This window comes from Thermobia domestica, chromosome 10, assembly GCF_964235325.1.
Source record: "Thermobia domestica chromosome 10, izTheDome1.hap1.1, whole genome shotgun sequence".
NCBI lineage: Eukaryota > Metazoa > Arthropoda > Insecta > Zygentoma > Lepismatidae > Thermobia > Thermobia domestica.
In genome coordinates this window covers 228,413,304-228,440,719 of record NC_137463.1, presented here as the reverse complement: position 1 = coordinate 228,440,719, position 27,416 = coordinate 228,413,304, and the positions used below count along the sequence as shown (strand labels likewise).

At 34.4% G+C, this 27,416-nt stretch overlaps 1 protein-coding gene across 3 annotated transcripts in view; it reads left to right on the top strand.

Annotated features, from left to right (window-relative positions):
• The window catches only part of LOC145663032 (transmembrane protein 135-like), a 67,180-nt gene extending 44,894 nt beyond the window's left edge, over positions 1–22,286 (top strand). The window contains exons 9-10 of one of the 3 annotated variants that reach the window (XR_014127140.1): positions 8,831–8,982; positions 9,325–22,286. Coding sequence is in view for 2 of the 3 variants with exons in the window: in XM_081729170.1 (XP_081585296.1) it covers positions 9,325–9,409 (85 nt within the window). In the remaining variant the exon portion in view is untranslated. Of the gene's footprint in view, positions 1–8,830 lie in introns of all 3 variants that reach the window. The other 2 variants (XM_081729170.1, XM_081729171.1) reach the window with 2 other exon arrangements.
• The last annotated feature ends 5,130 nt before the right edge of the window (positions 22,287–27,416 follow it).

The window sequence follows — 27,416 nt, the reverse complement described above, 5'->3', positions numbered from 1 at the left end:
CCGTTAATTGACTTCTCTAGCATTTTTTAGATGTAGAGAGAATTGAAATAATTCGTTGTCGTGTTATCCTAGAATAATATGGTTTCATGTAGATCAAAAATAGAGTAAATTGCGTTCAGTTTGTAAAGTTTCAATGTATTTCCTTTTCTGTTTTTACTTCTTGATACCCGTTTTAGATGTTTTTTTTTTTTTTCAGTCTCTCAATGTATTGTGGATGTATTATGGAAAAGAATAAGATTTTAAAAGTAAAAGTAGAAAGAAATTTCGCACGGCTACGACAGTGTATTAGAATGTCTGTCTAACTTGTTTTATGTACGAGGAATGATCAAAAAGTAAGGTTACAAAGCCCGCAGTGAAACGTGTATATATTATTTCATACAGCCAACTTATACATATACATTAGGTTATTTTTCAGCGTAGTCCCCATATCGGTTTATCCACTTGGTGCATTGTGGGATGAGTTTGAAAATTCCCACCTGGTAAATATCCTGTCTTTGTATGTTCAGCCAGGTTGTCACGAAGTGTTTCACCTCCTCGTCTGAAGCGAAGCAACAGGCTTCTAGGCGCTCCTTTAAGTGCGGGAACAGGCGAAAGACGCTTGGAGCGAGGTCCGGACTGTAATGAGAGTGGTTCATGATGCTCCAGCAAAACTGCTTCAGTAGCGTGGTGGTCGTCTGGGCTGTATGAGGGCGCGGGTTGTCGTGACGTTTTCTCTACTAGCTACAAACTTTCGACACCATTCTGCGACGTGCTGATGAGACTTTACAGTCTCTCCGTAAACTTCTACCAGCTGTCGGCGACATGTTTTGCCCACAGAAATCGAATAACTGAGCGTACTTTTTCGCGAGACAAATTTCCAAAAGAGTCACCATTTGTGTTTACCTACAACTAGCACCGTAGATGGCGGGTGGCTGAAACTCTGCACAGTTGCCAGCTCCTCGTATTAAAATTACCGCACACTGCTCATTTCCCTATAACAGACGAAACTCCAGAAATATCGGCGTTGTAACCGTAGTTCTCATTCTCCTTCGTACGATTAGAACAGTATCGTAATTTAATGTAGAATTTGTATTGTTTAGCATAAATTGGGCTTAGCATTGGCTAGCGGGTTTACCGACTTCCAGCTCTGTGTATCGCACGTGTAAGGTAATGTAGGTAGTTCGAATACTTGATCTAGTTTCCTTATAATATTTATGCACTCGTTTTTATAAGCAAGATTCTCTCTAAAGATTCACAGTTTTCCATTATCATGATGCATTGTTAGGAGTTCAAGTTGACACGAAAAATTTGTATTTCTTGTATCATCTTAACAAAATATTTATAAATTTTCTAGGCTTGCTATTAGTTCTTCAGTGGTGACAAGTAGTGGTAAGTCACTCTACAAATTGTTCAAAAAAACATTCGCCAGTTACTGCTACTAGAATTTGGCTGAAATCGCACTGCATTAAAAAGGATCGATGATCTTGCCTACGAATAAAGAAACATTACACCTGCCATTAATGTTGATAGTTGATTTTTGTTAGTGCTAAACAGAATGATATTTTCGTTCTTTTCATTCATTATAAATTATATATATGTGACTTAATAATTTTCAGAATTCAGACGTTAAGAACGATATCTTTAATGTTCATCTTTTTTACTTGAGGATTTTATTTTCATTGGAGAGAATAACTTTAAGAGCCCGACTTAAAAAAAAAAAAAAAAGAAAACAATTTTTCTTTTCCTTGTTTTTCTTAAGTGAAAGGAGATACTGAAATGCAACTTACCACAATCATAGATAATGTTATTCTACAACAGAAAAAATGAACCTAAAGAATTTTCATTGTTGTCATCCATAGAAATTACAGCATTGTCAGAATAACATTCCCTCCAAAATCTAAGTTATAAGGCAGTGACTAGAAAAACGAATTTAACTGCATTTAATTACGTGTCATGTTGTCTTGGAATCCTGTGAACTATTTTTTAAAAATAATAGTTGTATTTAGTTTGTAATAAACAAAATAATTTTAACATACAGTTATTAAAATTAAATAATAATGTTATTTAAAAACTAGTTCATAGGATACCAAAACAACATGATACGTAATCAAATGCAGTTGAGTTCGTTCCTCTAGTCACTGCCGTAACTTAGATTTTTGGGGAAATGTTATTCTGGAAACACTGTAATTTCTATGGATGGCGACACTGAATATTCTTCAGGTTTCTTTTTTTCTGTTGTAGAATAACGCTGTCTAGGATTGTGGTAAGTTGCATTTCATTATCTCCTTTCACTTAAGAGAAACAAGCAAAAGAAAAATAGTAAATTTTGTATTATTTTTAGCATGTCAGGCTCTCAAGCTTTATGGTGAGAATTAAGTGTTTGCTTGTTAAAATAACACGCAAGTGTAAGCAGCATTGAAAATTGACACTTACTTTTACAAAATATCAGCCAGTTTAGGGACCAACAATGCAATGGCAATTAAGCATGTAGCTTCTAACAATGCATAAAAGTAGAACATTAAGCTGATTCTTTTATTAAGTAAAATTATTTTTGTCTGGATTACATGATTTATTTATTTCAAGCATGTAACAAATGGGAAATTTATTATTTTTGTATTGTTATTTTGTAAATTGGTTTATAAAACTAGTTTTTTGTTGTATTTTGTTTTTTGCATGAACTAAGCATTGTTTGGATGAAAATTGGCATAATTTAAGTGCAGATTAGTGTAACGTGTATATAAAGAAAATGTAGAATAAAATTGTGTTGGCATAAACATGGAAAAAAGAAGACAAATAGTAACCTTGTATTATAACTGTGTTTGCGAGCTATTAATTAGTAATACTTTCATCCAAACATTTGAATATAATTCATATTCTTTTGTAGATAAAAAATTATCGATATTATTATTATTTTCATCCCTTACTTTAAGCGATTAGTCTTTGTAGTGGGGTGCCGCGGTGGCTCAGTGGTAGATCGTTCACCTCTGGTGCTTGGGGTCCTTGATTCGATTTCAGCTCGCACGAAGTGAGCTGTGTGGTAGACAAATACCGTGTGCGTGGGTTTTCTTGGCATTGTCCTGTTTCCTCCACTTTCTTCATTCCACTATTGCATACATTTCCCATCACCACCGTCTTCTTTAGCTTATCCGGCATAATCATTGGACGTAAAACTTAAAGATTTAATTTCATTTCTTTGTAGTGGGAAAATTTCATACATTATCAGGGTTTACTTTTAGATCAACGTTTACACTTTTACGAATCAGATTGCGCTAAGCGCTATAAATGATAAGAAGTAGTTTGGGTTCATGTTATATATTAGTTTACGTGGGTATGTTTTTGCTACTTGGATAAGAAGGAAAATGATCGCGTGCTTTTCGACTTGATCCCCGTGGAGGGTTATTAAGCCCCGAATAAACCGGAATACTGGTTTTGGTGGCTCAGTGGTAGAGCGTTCACCTCTGGTGCATGAAGGTCCCTAGTTCGATCCCAGATTGCGCCATGTGAGCTTTGTAGTGGACAAACATCGTGTGCGGGTTTTTTTCTCGGGGTTCTCCCGTTTCCTTGCACTTTCTTCATTCTACCATTTCATTCATTTCTCATCATCACCGTCTTCTTATTCTCGGTGCATAAACGTGGGACATTAAACTAAACATTTCATTTTTCATTTCAATTCCAAATAGTGGTTCGGACTCACTTCAAACAGTAGATAGTGTTACTACAATCAGCCAACCAGGTAAGAAAGTAAAAAATGTTCAGTTTGTAGTGAATATTTAGTTTACAATTGTTTAGTTTACAATGTCAACTATTTAGTCCAGTGTGCACTGAATTCCTTGATAAAACATAGCAAAAAAAAAAAAAAGATTTTTTTATCGTGAATACACCTAGGAATCTAGTACGAAATAAAGCAAAATAAAAAATACACAAAAATTAGTTTTGGTTGGTGGTTGGTTGAACTGGAGTTCAACATCATTTTTAAGCACCGAGGTTATATGAGATGTGGACTTTCAGTTTAAGGTTGAATCTGACCCATCGTAATGCGTTCAAATTTCAATAATGTCTCATTGGAAATCGAACCCTGGACCCCGTAAACTAAAGACACGTTAGTGTGGCACTAGACCAGCGTGAAGAGCTAAGTTTTAATTTTGTGACAAGGAAAATAATAATAATAAGTTCGCAGATGTTAACTAACAAAGGGTTGTTGCGAGTCACATGGCTCTTGATTAGATAATATATGATGAGCATATAGGTTCCTATCGTCAGCTTGTTATACCTGAGTTTGCTAATTCTTTATTGAAATAGTTTACCAGTTGCTTTATGATGTTAGGTCAACATCAAAATATTTGTACTTGCTTCGAGACTTCAACCCAGACCACACATGCAAATTATTCGGCTAAGTACATCAATAATAATAATAATAATAATAATAATAATAATAATAATAATAATAATAATAATAATAATAATATCAAGAAGATCTCACCTTTGAAGCTTATATTTTCTTTATGTCCTGTGTGTACTGTGTCAGCATATATCCTTCTAGAAATTAGGAAGAAAACTCAAGAGGAACAAGTACAAAGTATACAGTTTCAGTTGTATAATATGATGGAAGTTATACAGAGTGGTTTGCGACTTATCCAGCGAACTTTCTACAGCCTTTATTCGCGCTATAAGAAAATGTTAATTTAAGAGTTAGTTAGGTTGGGAACCTATGAACTGAGAATTCAGTAAATGTGGCTTTATTGTTCCATTTTTGATACAGAGAAATTTATAAAAAACGTGGTAAATAGAGAGGAAGCACCGTAGTCTAGTGATTAGAGCGTTGGACTCATGTCCGTGTGGTCCTAGGTTCGATTCCCGGTTGATGCTTCCCAATTTTTTTGCCTCCAGCCAGCGTCGTGAGGCGGATTGGGGAGTCATATGAATAAAAGACGACGGCCACTAGGTCTGGTGGGTTAGGTTAGAGACCATGCGTTCGTTGCTAGGCTGGGCGTAGTTCGGCCAGTCGCTAACAGATAGCGTTGGAGTGGCTCAGACCCACAAAGCGACTGTTGCATCAAGTTGTTTGGTGATATAAATATAGTCAAACTCGAGTAGAATCTAAAAGAAAAAAGAAAAAATCTGAGATAGTTGAGTGACTCGGGGAAATACAATGTTGTTATATTTTCTACCTTTCGATTCAACTGGAAAAGAAAATTCAACTTTCCCATGCAATACAATGCAATGACATGATATAAAATATCTTCTGCTATCTGCAGGTACATACCCGGAATCAGACTACCTGCATACTGTACTGTGGTTCGATCCCAGCCCATTCCACCTAAGAACTCCGTTTCACCGGAAGTGGTGCCTACCACTGTCTTCCTTCGAGCTGCGCAGTTGAAGGGTAAACAATTACTAGAACAGGCTAGTAGAATAAAAAAAAAAATATTATAAATCCATAATTCCACCTAATCCTGACTTATAGAAGATTTACGTTGTGAAGATGTGCCATGTGTCTGTCTTATAAAAAAAACATAGGTAATGTATTTTTCATTTTATATAGTGAAGTAGATGATGCCATTTAAATGTAACTTGCCGGAGCTTCTTACTTGTTGTGTAATATACTTATCGTGGAGGCGAGTTGGTATGCTTGGGAAGAGTCTGCTCTGTGCGATAAAATCTGGCATGGTTGTGATTACATCCGCCAACTGCACTGATTCTGGCCGTGGTATTGACTCTACGTAAAGAGTAGATTCCACGCTTCCGTTATCTTAAAAAAGTAAAGTGTATTTAAATGTTATTTTGAAGTGGAAAAAATGCCTGGGGGCACGGTGGCTCGGTATTAGAGCGCTTACCTCTGGTGCGCGGAGTTCCTTGGCCAGATAAGCTTGTGATGGACAACATCTAATACTTTTAAGATTGTAATATTTACATCCGTCCGTCCATTGTAATATTTACATTCGTCCGTCCATTGTAATATTTACATTCGTCCGTCCATTGTAATATTTACATTCTCCGTCCATTGTAATATTTACATTCTCCGTCCATTGTAATATTTACATTCGTCCGTCCATTGTAATGTTTACATTCGTCCGTCCATTGTAATATTTACATTTGTCCGTCCATTGTAATATTTACATTTGTCCGTCCATTGTAATATTTACATCCGTCCGTCCATTGTAATATTTACATTCGTCCATCCATTGTAATATTTACATTCGTCCGTCCACTGGAATATTTACATTCGTCCGTCCATTGTAATATTTACATTCGTCCGTCCATTGTAATATTTACATTCTCCGTCCATTGTAATATGTACATTCGTCCTTCCATTGCAATATTTACATTCGTCCGTCCATTGTAATATTTACATTTGTCCGTCCATTGTAATATTTACATCCGTCCGTCCATTGTAATATTTACATTCGTCCGTCCATTGTAATATTTACATTCGTCCGTCCACTGTAATATTTACATTCGTCCGTCCATTGTAATATTTACATTCGTCCGTCCATTGTAATATTTACATTCGTCCGTCCGTTACTCCACATAACTCCGAATTCTGTTTTTCGCAATAGATAGCTTGTGTGATTATCTCAGCCAATTTGTTAGTGGGGTCGATCCGCTAAAATCTTCACGGATGACGATAACTTTAACGGTGGTTATCCATATCTGTTTCTATTGAAACAAAGGTGTTTAGTTCTAGAATGCTAGAAGTTACACATGGCATCGTTAGATGGCAGCAACATCCTCCGACGGTTGACATCTACCGGGAGAAATTGAAACTTCTAGAAAGAGAAATAAATGTATGTTTCGCGTGATCCTCTTTACATTTTTTTTAGCAGAATTTATTTTTAGCTTAATTTGAAGTGAGAGGTACTAATTAAATATGATGAATTGAGTGGAATACTTCGTTTAAATATATCGGTATCGTATCTTATTGTATGTGGTGAGTTTCCCGAATTTTCCGTGAAAATTTTAGTAACAACCTTTCTACCTTATTAAACTCAGTGCTCTTCTAATGTTCATTCAGTAAAGAACGATAGATCGATCTAAAGTGACGTATTGACGTGAAAATAATAGGAACCCCCTATTTTTAATGGAAAAATAAAAATACCCATCATAATATACACTGGAAAACTTACCACTTAAAGTTTCGTTTGAGATTTAAATCGTAGGCTGCATTGCACTTTGTTCTCCTGGTATACTCAGATCGAATTGAATATATCCTGTAGAAATGTAGTGTTAATACATTAATAGTCAGTTGTAGGTTTGAGTCAAATCGAACGATAACATCAAGTGGACTTTGTGGTGAACAAACACCGTGTGCGTGGGTTTTCTCGGGGTTCTCCCATTTCCTCCCTCTTTCTTCATTCCACCATTTCATTCATTACTCATCATCACCGTCTCCTTTAGCCTAACCGGCACAACCGTGGGACGTAAAACTCAAAGACTTCATTTCATTTCATTTTTTTTCGAACGATAACATGACGCATTACCATTACCTATTTTCTATGGATTATCCGGAGAAAAAGAAGACGTTTTGCTTTGGAATACAAATAATAAACGGTGTGTTCGAAAGATTTGCAGTACAGAAACTATATACCTTCCTCTACTTTTTAGTATATTCACCATGCATATTCGACTACTTATCTTAGCGTGACAACAGTTGGTCTATACCGTTCTTGTACTCTGTTGAAGCCAATGTATTCAGCTACATATGACAATGTCTTTGAATTTATCCAACAGTGGGAAACTGTTTTCTGGGCAGAGATTCTTTCAACTTCCGGATAAAATCGAAAATCTTTCAGACTCCGCAGCTCACAGTTGGCAGGATTCTTAATTTTATCGCACATGTCCCGGGCTTACAACTCAGTAGCGTTCATATTCATGTCTGCACCGTATCGCTCCTTCTCTCAAACTAAGGGGTCGTAGGTGGAATATACTACATGCTACAGTTTTGAGATATCACATTCTCATTGTTAATGAATTCGAAGATGCATCATACATAGCTGAATACATTGGCTTCGACAGAGTACAGTGACGGTATGCAACAACTGATATCACGCTATGATAGGTGTTTGAATATGTATTGGGAATATATTAGACAGTAGAGTACGTGATTTATTGTTTGTATTCCATAGCAAAACGTTCTCTTCTTTCTGGATGACCCTCGTATGTCTGACCTTGATAAATCACTCAATGGCAAGGTGTCATCGGGAAAAGGTGGAAAAGTGATACATACGGTATAGTCCGGCGTGCTGTGAAATAATCTTTTTTTTTTTTTTTTTTTTTTTTTTTAGTGTAAATATCTTGGCTGTGATTTGGTTTTTACGAAACTGTTTATATACTAAGAATATCGTGCTGTATTCGAAAGAGTACGATAATACGGTATCAAACTAGCTTTAAATGGTTTGGATGATTCTGAAAAAACTTATACAGATTTTGTGGAAGGAAAGGAATGAAACTAGCTTCTAAAATACCTAATTCAAAGGGTATTCTCATTTCATTTTCCTATGAAAGCAATGAACCACTGATACATGTCAACGAACGAATGAAATCAAATGCGAATGGAGCTTAAATTGGAATGAGAAAAATGAAATATAGAAATTATCTCAATAAGATGTTTATTTTATCATTTAGAGTCAGTGTGACATCATTATAACGAAAGGGCAAACTAATACCAAAATTATATCTGCAACTAAAATATACAACTGCTTATGTGACATTCAGCGATTAACATCATCATCATCATCATCATTATAATTTTCATCCAAAACAGTGCTTGGTTTATAACTTTTTTTTAAATCTTTGTGTTTAGTTGCATGAGTATATATGTGAACTGTTCTTTTTTTCTTGCATGATATTCCAGATTTCTGGATATAAATCGTGAAGTCATCAAGATATATCAGACACAAAGTACAAATCTTTTGAGGAAAATACCAGCTTTATAGACTTCCTGTTCTGCATTTCCTGTCACAACTTTTCGACTTCACTGCACTGGGCTTTTGAGCAAACTTTCTGGTATTGGCCTTTTATCTTTAGAAATTATTCTTTTACAATGTGCAATTTATAGTTTCTTTAAATGAATTAGGTAGTTAGGTAAGTAAGCCTTCGGGCAGAGCACTCAGCCAAGAAATGGAATTAAAGAGCATTTATTATTTTATACATAAGAGAAGTTTAATATATAATATAATATATATATATTTGGTACCAAATTAGCAAAGGATATATGTATGTAAATATATATTTTTGTATGTTTTTAAGTTTAAAAAATTTTATAGATATTAATAGTTTATGGGAAAAGAGAATATTTCATTACTTTGTTATAATCTATAAAAGTAATTTAATGTGTGTATATTTTAGGGTGGCTCTCATGAATCGCATACCCTTAGATGTGTACGGATTGAGAAGTTCAATACAGGTATCAAGAATGCATAATATGTCTTAAAAATGGGTAAAATGCAGCAGAAAACACTGAATGTACTTTTTAAATAAATAATTTCCTTGTTTCAAATAAATTTTTGTGCACTGTAGAGCTCTGAGCATCGGGGCGGGCCATATTTGCATGCAGGTTCTGGTGTTTGGGTTTACAGGGTGATGTTGTAGTGCCAAATTAATTTTGAGTATGTATATGCAGTTTTGCCACTTTTAATTTGTAACCAGAGCTTGCTTAAGCTACAGTGATTAATTCTGATGTTAATTCTTCTCAGAATAAGAAATTTAAGTTATGGGATTAAGAGTAAGAAACGTCTAGTAAGTTTGTATTAGTCGATTTTCTTTTCTTTATATATATATATATATATATATATATATACACCAGAATATTATGAGTGCTCATGAACTTCAGTACACACTATCAACCTCTTGAAATGTCACTTACGTTTAATGTGTAATGTGAACTAGATCATTTCACAGTGACATTGAGCCGGGAACCACTTGTACGAAGTGTACGTTAAGTAATTTTTATGCTCCTTTGTTTTGTCCGCCATGTCCAATTAATTTGGCAGTCATGCAACTTCCGTAATATAATTTAACCCGTTACTTGATACACGATGATTCAGACTCTAGTGATGAAAGAGTAACAGTGTTGTCTGGATGACTGTAAGAGTATGTATCTTGTGAGAGCATAATCAGAATAAATTGGAAATAATGACATACTCAGCATTAAACAAGGATACAAACTTACAGGAGTGCTCTAGCATTTGACATTTCTCGTTTGTTCTTCCATTTTTTCTTAAGAGTGGAATATATATTATATTTACTGTGTTAACTGCTAAAGAAATCAGTTGTTAAGATCTCTTTCAGATTGAAATTTATTCGGGTTCTTAAACATTGTGTAAGTACTACAGCTGTAATGAGTGCTGATCATGCTTTAATGGTATTATACTACTAATGTGTACTCGCCATGTTTTTTTTTTTTTTTTTTTAATTATTTTTATCTGTAGGTGATGCAAAAACACATGCATGTATTATTATTTTTCAATGTCACAGAAGTCCATATCTTCCTTGTTTTTTGTAAATATTAATATTTGAATGTTTACAAGAGTTCCTATTTGTTGACTTGTAACAGTGCTAATAGAAAATTTACGTTTGTACAAGGTAAAGTTATAGAGAAAAGGAATAAAGACAATACTTTTATATGTTATTTCTTGAAATGAAGATGCACATATTTGTATTATGTGTGTATTTGTGTTGTTAACCAGAAAAAAAAGAGAGAGAAATAGTAATAAAAAACACTTTTGCTGACGCTACTTCAGATAGGGAAGGAAACAGGAAAAAGAAAGAACTGAAAATGAGAAACGTCACCTTCACTGTCATATTGGCTTCTGGAACTACATAATGGTATTCTAAGATATGGAGATTGTTTAACGGAGGAACTTTTCTCAAGGGACGGGTTGGTTGATAAAAATATGAGGGTAAAAAGGAACGATTAATAAATGTAAAATAATAGAAGTGTATAAAATGAAAAAGGCCTATCCGGTTATAATAATATGATCAGACTTTGATGGAGATGGCTGAAATTCAACTCAAATAAGGAGAGACGATGGAGATTCTATATTCCAAAAGCAAATTGTCCTAAACTGGACGGAACATAGTCAGAAAAGTACGAAAATTTAATGGCAATGCCAATGGAAAATCAATGAAAAACAAATAATTTCTCCACTTACATCAAAAACCAAGAGAGGGAGATGATAGATATTCAGCTCCAATGTAGAAGAGATTATGTAAATTCTAAATTCCAAATGTAAATTGCCCAAAAATGGATGGAACATAGCCAAAGAGCACGAAATATGAACATTAAAGTCAATGGAAAATCAATAAATAAATAAATAAATAAATAAATAAAGAAGTCCACATATGTGAGAAACTATAATGAGATGGCTAGCTGAAAGCTTATTCCAAAGACATAATTAAGAGATTAAAAACTATGTATAGTAAGTAAGGTAAATATGGATAGAACATTGTCAAAAGTCAAGTTGTTTCAGTAAAATCAATAACAATGATAAAGTATATGCATCTTCTGCGAATTACCCAGGGCGAAGGTTACGTGCTTGAAATATGTCACATTTGGATTTGGAATCTCCAGACTCAATTCACCACGCTACGTGACTTTTGACCAGATCACGTAACACAGTTTGGTCCTTATGGCAAACCGGATAGGCCCTTAAATTATATTAATAATTGAGTTGTCCAGGTGATGATTCAATTGTAACACTCATATAGTTGTTCATTGTTAGTAGATTGCTCGGGTACTGAAATATAAATCATTGTTCCGAAAATTACGAATTTGAACTTATGAAAAATACGAAATTCAGCCAACCCGCTAATGATTCCTTCACTTTCGAATTGGTTCTCTACGTAGTCAATACATAGCTGCAAGCGTTTCTGCAAATCCTGGAAGCAGCTGGAAAATATATGTTTTGAATGGTAATGAAGTTTGTATATCATTGATTTTCACAATAATATACTATTGTATATTATTGAGTAAGACAATTATGGTTGAAACAGAAAAGTATCAGCATAAAATGTTATGTGCGTACAAATTAAATGAATGGATGTCACGTAACTTTACATTTCCAGTGCCATCGAAAGAATATTTCCGACCGTTGTATCTATAGTTGCATATAGCTTGGTTACTAGATAAAGATAGTATGCATCGGCATATGTTTACTATTTATTTTTCTGCAGAGAACTACCGCATTTTCCAGATTAGTTTATTCGTCAAGAATTTCCTATAGGCATTTCATTCAATTTAATCGTTCAATGAACCGATTCATAAAGAACCGGTTCCTGTCCTTGAACAATGAAATGTTGTAATGATTCTACTATTATTTCCAACATTTTATAGTTCAAGGGCAGGAACCGGTTCTTTATGAATCGGTTCAATTGAATGAAATGCCTATAGGAAACTCTTAACGTTTATTCTTTATTTGGAACACTATTCCGATAATACGGAAGCTTGTAATTAATTCATTAAAATATTAACGATTAATCATTTGGGTTTTTAATTTAATTAATTAAATTTTGCAGAAGTAAATTGTTAATTGATAATCGTTGAAAAGTAATAGTTACGTTTTTCGAAAACCGTATGAAATGGCTATTCTGTAAGAACTTTTTGGCTTGTTTCAAAAGCTTTACGGGTGGTTCCACTACAGAAGTGTATTGATTCAGATCCCAGCTTCCCTTCAGGTTTGTGTCGTGGGCTTCCTAACGATGAAATCACCATTATTGTAGATGTACTTAGAATAACTTGACATGATATGCACTTATTATATTATACTTTAATATACAGGGTGTTACAGAAATTTGTTACGATATTTTGAGAATAGATTCCTCACAGCAAAATAAGAGAAAAGAGTTCATATGAACCTGTGGTCGGAAGTGCATAGTTTGGTAGTTATAGGGTGCCGAAAACGTGAAAAAAATGAACTTTAAAGGCAGATAGTTCCACTACTATAGGACCGATCGTGGTCGCGTCAAGACATCACTGAGGAACCAGCATGTGAACTATCCAAATATCCATCTTTCAGAACTTCGAGTACTTGCACAATCATTTTTAGAGAGGCTGTTTGGGAGTACTTGATCACTCTCCACCTTCTCTAAAAACTGGTGTGCAAGTACAGGATCATTCTTAAACATGGATATTTGGATAGGTCACATACCAGTTCCTTAGTGATGTCTTAATCCAACTACGATAAATCCCATAGTAGTGCTTTTTTTTTTTTTTTTTTTTAATTCACGTTTTTGGCACCCTATAACTCTGAAACTATCCACTTTTGAGCTCAGGTCCATATGAACTTTTTTTCTTATTTTGATGTGAGGAATCTGTTTCCAAATTATTATGACACTTTTTTTTGTAACACCCTGTATATAATATAAAAATTTGTCTCATAGAACTAACAGATACAAACACAAATATATATAAAATACAACATACATACTTTACATTGATAATTTGTTCTTAATTGTATGAACTTCTATTTTATCTTTATTATTAGTTACCAATTTTGTTTGAAAACAATAAATTTTCTTGGTAATTATCCATTAAATTTTTATTTCATGTTTCACAACTCAAGACAGTTCTCATTGCATAATAGTGAAATTTGCCATATTTTAAGTTTCATTGTAATCAATTAATTTTTGAAGTTAATTTTAACCGTGACATTTTTCCGACATTGGGGCCGCGGTGGCTGTGATAGAGCGTTCACCTCTGGTGCATGGGGTCCTTGGTTCGATTCCAGCTTGCGCCAAGTGAACCTTGTAATAGATAAACACTGTGTGCGTGAGTTTTCTCGGAGTTCTCCACTTTCTTCATTCCACCATTCATTCATTTCTCATCATCACTGTCTCGTTTAGGCTAGCCGGCATAATCGTGGGACGTAAAAGTTTGATTTTATTTCACTTTTCCGACATTAATTTTTAATTTAAATTTTCCTTATCTTAATTTATAATTTTAAACCTTAATGTTTCATTAAGTTTTCCAACTATGCTAATTTGTCAGCGCAAACAATTAGTGTAACTTTCAGTTGTAAATTTGTTGAGAGTTCATCAGAAGCAAACGGTAGGTATCTACCGGAATATTTTAAAAAATGCTATTTCACAAAAGTTCACTCTGAGGATAAACGACGAAAGTCACTTGCGATTTTTTTTTTTTCTCTCTCTAAACAAAGGCATACAAGTCTATGATGATACCACATCCAACGACTATTTCCTATCGAGCTTACATCGTAAAAGAGACTATTTCCTTTGTACTCTATAGATACGAACTGGAAGCAGATCTAAGGAAAGAATATTAAGGTATTAACTAATAATTATTTTTGAAAATGTTCAAAAGGTATACATGTGTATAAAAGTGTAAACAAGCTATTGACAGTCTGGTAGTTCACTTGATCAATTAAAGATAGAGTATTTCAGCTAGTTATGCATAACAGAAATTTCCAAAGTAGCAAAGCCTGAAAAAAAAAGTCATAATCTGGTCAGAGAAGATCACAATATCAGCGCATAACATTAAAGCCTTGAAATGTAGCAACATTGTAGAATGACATTTCGGAATTGCGTTGCTGTGTCTTCTTCAAGGTTGTTTAAATAAGTAGATCGTTTTAGAGAAACGGAACATTTGATTTATTGTTATGTAGAAAGAAAGGATCATAAAATTAATGTTGAGATGTCATTTATTTCTCATGTCTTACTGTATAGTTGTGTACCATCGTGACGCAAGTTATTACGTGCAATAGAATATTATTAATTCTGAAGAGTACAAAACTAAGGTACAAGAACAGTATAATCTTCCATGTGTATTTTTATTCTTAATCTTGGTGAACTTTAAGACGAAAATAACTATATGATCAGAGTTTTTTCTATTAGGAAAAAAATTCAAGTAGATACATAGTAATATAATTGCCTTAATAGAAAATCTCTGTGTAAAAGTGAGTAACTTCTGTATACGTAGTAAAGTTTCCAAAATGTTGATTTTCCTTATGTAATGAAGATTTTCCTGCCCAGAACAAGTTAAATGTATATATATATCTGTATATACAAGTTAAATATACATATGTACAATCAACGACAAAAGTTCTTTCCGTTTGGTAAAATTTATTTTGAGAATAACAGTGGTATGGTTTGTATTATGGTAATAACGGCGGTGGTAACGTAAGGTCTATAGCCTCTGACCTCCAGGTGAACAGGAGCCTCCACTCTGATCGAAATCTCAACTGGCTATCTAAAAAGAATCATGAAGATACAATCATTATAAAATAAAATATGACCAAAAATATTAAACATATCCCCTACTGTACTTTCACAGAAATGTACTAGGTAAAGTCAGCAGGGAACCACATATTTTTTTCTAGCCCTGGGCCTCCAGATGGGTTAATCCAGCCCTGGAGGCAGTTGAATTTTTTTCATTGCATAAAATTGGTTAACTTCTTTACATTTGATTTCTGAAAATTCACTTCACTTCGCAGCTTTTGGCTCTCCCTTGAAGCCTTGTTCGCGGAGAATAAAATGAAGAATAACAGTTATAAAAACATGAAGAAAATATAAATGAATGGACTCAACGGAGAAGAACGGTTAAGATACATCTTGATGCTTCCGGTTAAGATACATCTTAAGATACATACAGTTGCTGCTTGTTTCACCTCAAATGATGTAACGTGTTAGTGGTAACGGTGTATTGCTCATTATTAGATCATTTGACGTGAAACAAGGTGTATCTTTACTGCCTTTCCCCGATGAGTCCATTTCTTTATATTTCCCTAATGTTTTGAGTATTTCTATCTCTATCCTTTGGTAAGACTCCAGACTCCAGGAGAAAGCCGAAAGCTTGGAAGTACAAGAAATTTTCAGGAATCCGAATTTAAAGTAAGTAAAATAATTGTTAAAATTCCTGAGCGTGTTAGCATATTGTATAAATGCATTTTCTTTGAAATTTGCTCTCGATGTGTTATATAGAGTGTAGCATATTGTTACTTTAATCAATGTCTTCCAGTACCTTTTTTTTCTTCTTCTTTCTTCGAAACATTATTACAGTTTAGCCCATCGATTTTATTTTTGTGTCTAGGAGTTGGAGTTATTGTCTTTGAAATTGCGTGCATTGCGAAATAAAACAATCAACTAGCATCTTGTACGACAATTTAATATTACCTTTAGTACTGTTTTCTGCACACCACGTAATGCATAATAAGAAAACTTTTAATGCAAAGGTTAGCTAATAATACATATATTACTGTATATAGTATAATAATAATCAAATTAGCATATAGCAGTATAATATGTTTTCCATCAGTCTGTTATAATAGCAGTGAACGAAAAATCTATTTTACACAAGTTAGATAACAGGACGTGTCAAATCGGCTTCCAAATACATAACAGCTTTGGTAATTGAATTTAACTAATTTTCTTCATCCTCAGTTTTTAGCTTTTGATGGTATATAATCCCACAAAACATTGTATTTTATTCATGATATACCGTTTTAGTACAGGTATTTCAAACTTCGGCATTTTATCCTAATGGAGTTAATTGTCGTACAGAAGAACAAGAATTTTCCCCCTTAAATAAGTTAAATACATGTGGTTTCACAAAATTAAACACGGGTAATTTCGTGGAAAATTCCAAAATACAGGGAAAAGCGTCTTAGTAGTGCCATTTTTATATTTAGTACTGTTTCGGTTGGTGTTAGAAATCATAAATTTTGAGACCTGAAGAATACTTATCAATTTGCGGCAAGAGTCGTCCATGGAAGTTAATCGATTACTGCTTTGTTTTGGCGACGTGACATTTCATGGCATTTTCATTTCTCCTCTCCTCAACGTAACGTAATAGTAATTATTTAATGATAAAAGTACCTGTTTAGGATGTCAATATCCTTTATCCATTTTCCATATTTTTTTCTTTATTCCTATTATAGCATCGTGTAAGGTATTGGAGCATAATATAAGAAAACAACATAATATAATGAATATTTTGTTGATTTATTTAAATGTGTAAGTTCTTCAAGATCTCTGAAGTAATACGGGTGAAAATATCTGTGGGTCAACACATGAAAATATCACGGTGACAAAATGTTCTTACATTTGAGGCTTATTAGGTTGCCTTATGTTGTATTGATTGTCTTTGTGTGATATACAAAAATAAATATTGATACATAAATTTTCTAATTAACATCTTTACTTTCATAATTCCAAAAAGTTGTGAAAATAAATGCCCATTTATATCGGAAATGGATATGCAAGACTCACAATAGGTGGGCTGTGTTGCTTCATCCGAGAGTAAGAAAAGTTTACAATATAGAGGGATTTAGTGTAATATTAAGTAATCAGTAGCAGGTTACAATGCAAAGCTTTAGCTAGTTTTATTATTGAGAATCAAATGTGAACTATCCTTACCTTTACTAAAAGTATTTTAGAATAAAATCCTGAGATGAATATTCCGATCCGAAAGGAACGGTAATGGAGGTAATAGCGGAAACTCCATAACCAAGAACTGCATAATTTATATGGTTTACCGAACATTGTTAGGGTCATCAAGTCTAGGAGGGTCAGGTGGGCAGGTCATATGGCCAGAATGGAAGAAAGTAGGAACGCTTTTAAAATTTTGACTGGAAATGCAATCGGAAAACGTCCATTAGGAAGACCTAGGCGCAGATGGGAGGATAATATTAAGATGGATTCCGCAAAAATAGGACTACAAAGTAGAAACTGGATCCAGTTGGCTAAGGACAGAAGTTAGTTGAGAGGTTTTGTGAACGCGGCATTGAACCTCCGGGTTCCATAAGCCATAGAGTGAGTTAGTTACCTTCCACAAATGATGGTCATGCTTCTGTTCTTCCGTGCTTTCATTTAACACTATATCTACTGGATATTGACTTAAAGACCTCAGTTCCCCCACTTTCGTGAGCTTTCTGATGTGTTCGATACGAGGTTCCATACTTGTAAAAGTTGAAGTAGTGTAATTGGGGATTGAAGACATGAGTTAAATCAACAACCAAAATTTATTATGTATTCAAGAACCCATTCTTTCATCTCTAGTACAATAGTAATACTGTGTTACTTAGCTTACTTGTTCGAAGTCAGGTGAACTCAGAGTAGCTTCTTTTCTCTAAGTTGTTTTGAACCTAGCTGTGACTTGCCCATTAGTTTTGTAAGTCACTTCGAGTGTAAAATATCGTCTTCAAATTCAATAATTTATGATGTTCGTTATACTTGTCATTTGTTAGAAATATTACACTAGTATAAAATTTGTTCTTGTTTCTCGAATTAGTTATTTAGTTTTTTCACATTTTGTTTCACTACTCTGTTTGTACAAACAACAGTTTATACAAACAAGTTTCTGCTAGTATAATTTTATAAAGTAGATTGGGTATTATTGGGAAAAAGACGTTTCAGAAAATGTTATGCACTTCGTACTTTTTTTTAAATAAGAGTTTTTATTTTTTCAAGTAAAATGTACTAACAGGTAGCACGTGTGGTCTCAGGTATGCCGGTGGAGGCAAATAATTTTTGATGCTCGCACAGTAGCGTGAGGCAACGCAGTTAAGAGGTAGCAAATTCCTGTCAAAAAACTAGAAATAATCTTGATAGAAGACTATATTCTGACCATGCATCGCCCACTTAATCGTGCGCTGTGTGGCCTTCCGGAGCACATGTTGTACTATAGCGACAGAGAGTTTATTTTAGGTTAGATTAAGTGTAATTTTGGCATGAATTATCATAATATGAATTATGAAATATAAATAATACGAGAAATGAGCTTTAAAAAAAGTTCGTATACCGGATGGCTTATTATGTGGTTTTTGTATGGTGTATTGTTATGTAATTTCCAAATATATATAATTTTCTGTTAGATTCTGTTCTGTTTATTGTATGTTATGTATGTAAGTTTTTTAAGTTGGCAGTGTAAACCATCATTGCTTACAATATCGTTTGCAGAAATCATTTAGCAATTCAAATGACATATTTGTAGTCAGATTGAAATTGTCAATTTGAGATGATACGTTTGATGAAAGTAGTTTGTTTGTTTAAGTTAAATGTGTTACTCGCTACCAGTGTTGCAAGCGAACTTGTTATTATTCGAGTCGGAAGGTAAGGACGTTATTAATTATGAAGGAAGAAAAATGATAGGTTGCTTTGTAATATTGTATATGAAACGTAAACTCTGATAAATAATGTTTGTACAGTTCGTTTAAAGTAAATTGATACTTAATAACTGATCTTTGTAGAACTGCTTTCAAGAGTATGATATTATCTTAAGATATACGAGTTGAGATGAACAATAAGATGTAGAGTCGCATTTAAAATCTTTGCTTAAGTGAAACGTATTAAGTTCAAAAGTCTTGTCCGATGTTTTGTCTTGTAAACTAAACAAGATTTTGAACTTACGTTGTCTGATTATGCTTTCTAAAAACATTTAGATCTATTTGTGATATTGTTAGCACCATTTCAAAAGTGTTAGGTAATACTCATTTGCTATCATTATACAGGGAATACACAAAAATAATGCGGTTTCAAAAGAGAGAAATTTCTAACGTATACGAGAGCAACATACCCCTCAGTCGTAGCAACTTTCCAGATTTCTCATGCTTTAATCTTCCTATGTATGCACCTGGCGTGTCAGGACAGATATGTACACGGTAACCAAATTAATCTCAAACCATTGTAATGGTCTGATTCATGCGTTATTCGATTACGAAGTTCCTGGATAGAGGTGGGCAATGATGGTGCTTAAACGCAGTCTTTGACGAATACACAAGAAAAGAAGGCGCATTATGTAAGATTCGTCGGACGAAACGGCTAAGGGAGAAGATTGTTGTCTTCATTTGGAGCATGTCCGGAATGTCTCTGTGAAAGAACACAATTCAAAACACTCGTACACTCCTGTGAAAATCTGAGAGGATAGAGAAAGAAGATAATTTTGTCTAGTTGTTGAACGTAATCATCATAATTACTATTCAGTTGAGGTAACAATTAGTTTCCCAGTTAGTTGTCAGTCATAAGTGCTTTAGTGAATAAAAATGTACCGTGCTATTTCGTGCGGAATATCGCAAAGAAAACGTCTTTTGAAGAGTTACACTGGTGCTATATCCGTGAATGTGGTTTTTCGGTTCTTCAGATACATATATACGTCTGTTCACCGTGCCACTGATGTGAAATGCAGCTTCACCGTAGAGCTCTCTGCGAAATCATTTTCCTCCATTGTTAACTACATCTCCTAGCAAAAGTTACACATTTTCATGTTGTCAACTGGGTAGAGGCTTGCATCAATCGCATCTTGTTCAGTTTAAAACGTATCTGCTTACGCAACACCTATCATCGTTATTTTTGGCATGTCCAATTTCCTGCTTGCTGTAGACACTGACTTATGGAGACCGCAGAAACACCTCACTGACTCTTTTAATGTTGTCATCAGATACACGAGGTCGATGAAACTCTTGTCTCTACACAAGCATCCAGTTTCTACAAACTGTCTGTGTCACCTGTTATTTATATGGTGCATTTTTTTCTTAAACCATACACGAAACTCATTCGGTATTGAAATCAGATCTGGGCACCTCAAAGCAAAGCACACAAAGCCTTCTGTTACTGCAATCGATCTTGACAGTTAGCCCCACAGTAAACATAAGAAGCAGACTTCTGGTAGTGCATGAGAATCTTCTGAAGTTGCCGCTGGTAATGATTGGGTCGTGGCTGTGTGAGATGAAAATTAATACCTTTTGAAATCACATTCTTTTCTGTATCCCTTTTATATTTAATGGAACTGCTTGTCCTGCACACACAATATAAATAAGTAATTTATTTCCTGCCCTGACGTTTAATCTTTATAAAATTCATTTTTACATTTCACTGTAACCTAATAATTATGTCTTTAAATATTAACAAGGATGGTCACTTGATTGTCGCTAATTCTGGCCATATTTTGAGTATGTAGTATTCATAAATTATTAGATCCGTCTTCCGCATTGTCGTCTAATGCGCCATAGATACCAAATATTGAACATTTTAACTTAATTTTATTTTCAGGTGTCGAGTTGATAAGATTCTCACGCCAATGTCAGCGTGAGCTGAAGTAGTGCAAATAATAGCGATTGTTCTTTCTCATTTGGAGATCACCGGTTAAATCTGTTGAAATTTAAGTTCAGTTTAAGTTTCCTTTCTTGCCTATTGTTTATATGTAAGTAAATTTTTATTTTTTTATTTATGTATTTATTAATATTGTGCAGCCAAATCACACCATCCATTCGAGAACTGTAATACAGGGCGTAAGCTAATACTATCTTCCCATAAGCGGATGAAGAGACAACCAGTGTATATGTTTTATGGTAATTATATTGCTTCAAATATTTAAATATTTTCGCTATTATTGCAGCGATCGTTCAGTCAAAATGCAGAAATAATAAAAGAAATATATTCTTAATTGCATTTAAAATAGAAACTAACAGAAAATCTGTAAATTACAGAATGTTGTTAATTTTATGCTCGATTATAGATTTTGAAAAGTGACATGTAGAGAAATAAATAAAACCGAACCAACTTCGAAAGATTCGAAGCGACGACTCTAGATTAGAAAGAACTATCACGTGGCACTACTTTAACACACGCCGAGATGTTTGTCAAGGCAGCTCCGGGATAAAATATTGATACTCCCTCTCCAGTAAAAGCAGGTCTAATAAATTATTACTAAAATTATATGTTCTACCTTCGTACGGAATAATTGATAATCATTACATACACTATTCGTGTAAGTTGTAACTACAGTGTGTTTTAACTAAAGCCTATTTTAAAAAAAAATAAAGTTCGGATGTTTGTCAGTTTGATGTTAACAGTATGAATTACCGTAATTCCCTGAAGCTGGAATTAAAGTAATCTTGCTAGTGAGGAACATTTCTGCTTTGAATTTGTTTGTGTTTTGATATTTCTAGAAAATTATGTCTAATACATATCTTTATACTCAGATTTCTTAAAAGGAGATAGTATAAGATGCTTCAAAAAGATTTTTAATTTTAATGATATATTAGTCAAAATTCTAGACTATTTATAACCTCTTTGAGAGCTTTAGTAACACTGAAATGGTTAAAATCAAAGCTAATTAAAATTTTCTGCAAGTTTCACTATGTCAAGACATAAAGAAAGAATAAAAACGTGGAAATCATGAAACTTTTCGAGATCAGAAGATGCCTTCTGTATGCTGTCCACAGAATGGGGACAAGAGAAAATGTAAAAATTTATATTTTATAGCTACCAAAAGTATGGAACGATGAAGAGTATTTTGCGAATAATTGCTTATTACTAGTAAAGTTTTCAACATCTGTGATGTCATAATAAGCAATAAAGTCAATAATGAGGAACGTCTTTCAAAGCATGTATGGGTATATGATTCATAAGATCACAATGACGTACAGAAAGAGCCAGAAGTCCGATTACTCCCGAGTACAGATAACGAAACCTTCTGAAGAATAGGAATAAAAAATTTAATCAAAAGGAAAATGCTTCTGTCAAAATATTGCGCTTATTATATTGTCTTAAAATACATGTTTTAATCGATTTATCTTTTATATTCCGTTAAGACTATATTGACGTTCTTAAATCCTAAAAAATCGCTTAACCATGCCGGATTAAAGAGCACCTACTGTACGTCTTTTTATCCCGTAGACGCGACAAATTTTCTTTTTATATTTGAAAGGGAAATCCTACCAGGATGATATACGATACATTATTTTATTTGTAAGTGGTCTCACTTTCAAATGCCGATACTTCTTTATCGATCTACGTGTCTAGCGGAATAACAAAGAAAAATCCACTGAATATCATACCCGTAGTGGAAACTAAATGGTATCTTCTGTTCCGGATATAAATACAGTAATTGTGGAAAATTCAGTATAATATTAGCAGAAGTGCTCCTTCTTCACACACGAAGAATAGGGTTAATGTAAAATAATATATCTGAAAGATATGCAACCTGGAACACCGTAGAAAGTGTTAAGTTGCCTAACTCAAGTCACCAGTTCACTGTAAATATTAAGTGTAATTTTTCCGTATATTTTTATCCTTCAATCCCTCTCTCAAGCAGAAAATTGAAAAAAAAAATCATTTGATACGTGATTAAATCTGGTCAAAATCTATCTGTGTACAAAATTTAGTGACAGTAGGTCGTTTTTTCTGAAAAATGTAGTGGCTGTAAGTGGTTCATTTATATATATAAAAAAAAAGCTCTATTTGATTCCTTTCTTTAAAAAATAGTAGCTCGTGGTAGTCCATTTCTTAAAAAAAAAGAAAAAAGTAGCTCTTGGTGGTTCTTTTCTAAAAATTCAGTTTCTCGACGTGATTCCTTTCTTAAAAAAAGCTAGATGGTTTCCTTCTAAAAATTTAGTGATTCTAGATGGTTCCTTTCAAAAAATTTAGTAGCTCTTAGTGATTCCTGTCTAAAAAAATTTAGTAGCTAGGTAGTTCCCATCTAAAAATTTAGTTGGTGTAGGTGGTTCCTTTCTTTAAAAAAATTAGTAGCTAGGTGGTTCCCTTCTAAGAATTTAGTGGCTCTAGGTGGTTCCTTTCTTAAAAAATAGTAGCTAGGTGATTCCTTTCTTAAAAAAAATAGTAGCTAGGTGGTTCCCTTCTAAAAATTTAGTGGCTCTAGGTGGTTCCTTTCTAAAAAAATTAGTAGCTAGGCAGTTCCCTTCTAAAGATTTTGTGGTTCTAGGTGGTTCCATTTTTTGTGAAAATCTAATAAAAGCTTCATTTCGAAAAATGCTTAGATCAATATCATACCTAATCTCGTAGATGGTTTTCAGTGACGAGAGATGTGATATCTCGAACAGTTTCGGAGATATGAAAAACATGAGTAGAATGTACTATGCTACTTAAGATAACCTTTATTTGTCAATAGATGCATGAAATGCTTGAGGCTGACGGGTTTGTTCCATACGACACATAAAATACAATTACAGCTTGTTTCATTCGTAATGAAACATATTTTCAAATGATCTTTGATTTCGAGTTAGTATTCAGCGGAATAACTATAATGAAAAAAAAAAAAAAATAACACATTTAACAAGATGACCGGAAAATTTGATTTTATTGTTTGTTTCACAGGTGTGATAAAACCTTTCATACATAAAATATTGGCATTTTTCCCTCTCGTGATTTTAATTAATATTACAGAGCCAAAGGACTTCTAATACAATACCAGAGCAGTAAGAATACTGATTAGAGTTGTTAGTAGCTAAAGAGAAAATGAAGAATTTTGTTCAGTTTGACAGAATCAGAAAAACGTAGAAACCCACGGCTTGGAAGATACTAACATAAATTAAAAGACATTGAGAAATGTTCAATTGCTCAACAGACAGTTAAAATTTTTAGAAAAGAAATTTCTGAGCAGGGCCTAAATGCAAACTTTATATATGAAAAAAGGCTTTAGATAATGTTATGATTCATTTACAGAATATTCAGTGTATAATTTTAAAGTATTCATTATATTGAAAAATAATAGGATTTACCTGTAGTTGTACTGGGAATCTTGGTATATATTGTAAAGATAAATGTATAAGCGTCTTTAATAGATGCCATGAAATGATAACATGCCTTGTAAAGAAGAAACTCTTTATTTGTAGATTGATGAAATGGGCCAGTGTTGTAGCAGTGGGCAGGGTATTCTTGTGATATAAACATTTGTATATTTTGTAAAAAAAAATATATATGTTACTATGTATGAGATTAAACAGAAACAATATTATGGATGTTAATAATTACAAGTTGATTCTATTAATTGTAGTATATGGATTTCAGTGTAGTTGTAAATAAATTTGGTTTGAGTTTTGTAAACTTGAGTTCATCTCATTCAGTTTGTCGGATCACCAGTGACGTATCCGTAGGATCTTCCAGTTATTTCTACAGGGGCTGATCCGTTTCCATCCGAACAACTTGCAGACAGCCACACCTGTCAAACCAGGTTTCACAGTGCGGCGAAACTACGCACACGTGTATTGGTCTCTCAGCTGCTGTATAACAGAGTGAAAGTATTTTAGTGGGCAAAGTGTCGCCAAAAAAAGTCGTATATGAACTTTAGCATACTCGCGTAATGGAACCGTGGCTTTGTGGTAGAATGAGTCATGGTTAGTGTTATCATTGAACTAATGCACATCAACCTCCTTCATAACTCACATCACCAATGAAATCGCATCTAAAGAGGGTTTCAGTGAAATTTACTAGACCTACACTAAAGAAAGTCCGGGATATAGAGGTCTGTGAGAATTCATTACCACAGGGTGTTATAGCTAAAGAATTGCATGTGACCTATCAACAATGAATCGTCCAATGCATCACAAATTGAGGCTGCAAACTGTCCGCAAGATCAGTGTTCATGTGTTATCACCACGGTATATCGCGAAGCGAAAGATCAAGGGCAGGCAGCTGCATGAGCGCCACGTAGCTGGTGACTTAGAAATTTGTTGAAACAGTGGATGAAGCATGACTTCACCTAAGTGACTGTAAAGAAAGTTCAAGCCATCACCTACATAGTTTTTAATAAAAAAAAATAAAAAAAAAACTGATGTAGCTTTGTGCGTCAAAGTGAAGGAAGTTTCTCGAAAGGTATTATGGTTGGTACTGATTTTTGTTACGGAGGGAAGATCAAGATTCGTAAGGTCGAAAGAATGTCAGAATCAATGCGCTTATTACAAAGATGATGTCCTATCCCCAGTTTACCCAGAGAAAATACCAGTATTATATGGCGATGACACCGATCGTTTCAACTGCAGCTGGTAACCTTGCTATTCTGTTCGAGGATATGCCCATCAAGAGTCCAGATGCTAGTCTCTTGGTTTACTGTGTTTTTGGACTCCTCAAGCGCGCCTTTCATCATGTCAGGTTCGTACGGTAAATGACCTTTGGAAAACCTCCAAGCAGTAGTGTGACAAGATGCCTTCAACGAATGCATATCGGTGGCCATTTTATCGAGCATGATCAGTGTTGGCAGGGTGGAATATTCTAGATAAGCAATAACATCAGTTTGTTCGGATGGAAATGGATTTGCGTCTGTACATTTCCACAGAAACCTACCTGTCTGCAATGGGATCAAAAACCTCCAAAATTTGAATTTTTTGCAGTTTTTTTTACCCACGAAATGGAACGAGATGGACCACCAAAACTTACAAAGGTACATACCCCGATCCTATACTACTACACTGAATTTTTAGTTCTGGCAATTTCCATAATTTAAGGGGATGGTCCTATGTACCACTCTCAAAATTTAGGGGGTGGGCCAAGGTAGCCCTCCCATAATTTAGAGGGGTGATCCTATGCACCCTTGGGCAGGACCAGGGACCCAGGGGCAGAAAAGTGCGACTGCCGCTATTACTACTGTCGTCCATTAGCTAATAGTGGTAAATAATGGTGGCAAGTCACCCATCTTGTGTCCAATTCAGCTTTGATGGCTATCACAGCTTTAGTCCCTTATTCACAAGAAACTTGATGACCACACGAACTTTCTTTGTTCCATATTGTCTTACCACTAGCACTTTTTCTCCTTGTTCCTCTGTGAACCAGACTATTAGACGAATGGCATTGTTTGTTTGCACATTCAGAACAGACGTGGGCTTGTAATGCTATTGCAACGATAGTAAGCTCTAGTCTAGTGAGGTTAATGAGTACGAAATCGAGGATCTAACTGTGAATAGCAAGCCCAAGATCAAACTACTGCGAGTTCTAGTGTGATTTCACTGAGATCAGCGAACGCGAGCTCCATTGTGGATAGCGAATCTGAGCCCGATAAGCCTAGGTTGCAAAATGACTATCTTTGCTTCCTTCTTTCTTTTTTCCCTACTCGAGCGCACAAGGCTTATAAACAGCAGAAGTGCTAGAAAGACCTTAATCAGCACGTTCTCGAATTATCCACAAGAATTGTTTGATCGAACCTGCGTCCGCGTCTTAATAATATAAGTTGAATCAGAACCTGCCTTCATACTGAGCAATTAATTCTTTGTAAACAAATACAACTATACAGTATCTGAAGCGGTTTGAGTTGAATGAAATGAAAAGGTGAACAGGTATTCGACCTGCGCAATGTGTCCTTTAATTTTATTAACTGGAAACACGGTTTTATTTTTATCCTTGCACCTACAAATCGAACAAATCATGGCTACTCGAAAGGGGATGTGAAAGCTTGTACTGCCAACCTTCTCGCCAATCCTGGCATTGAGCAAGAAATCTAAGAACATTAAATTTACAATTTGGTTGTTCAGAAAACTCTTGTTCTCACGTCTGGCTTACACAACACATGTTCACTTACAGCAGGCATGTATACATTAAATTAATCGAGAACTAGAGAAATGAGGGCGCGACTGATGATCACCAAAGCATCAAAATTTCACAAGTCGTAACATATTTGTTGATGTCAAAGTCGAACAACTCAAAAGCCAGAAAAATATTGCCTCATCAATTATCTGTTGTCTTGTCTAAAGTGTCAGTTG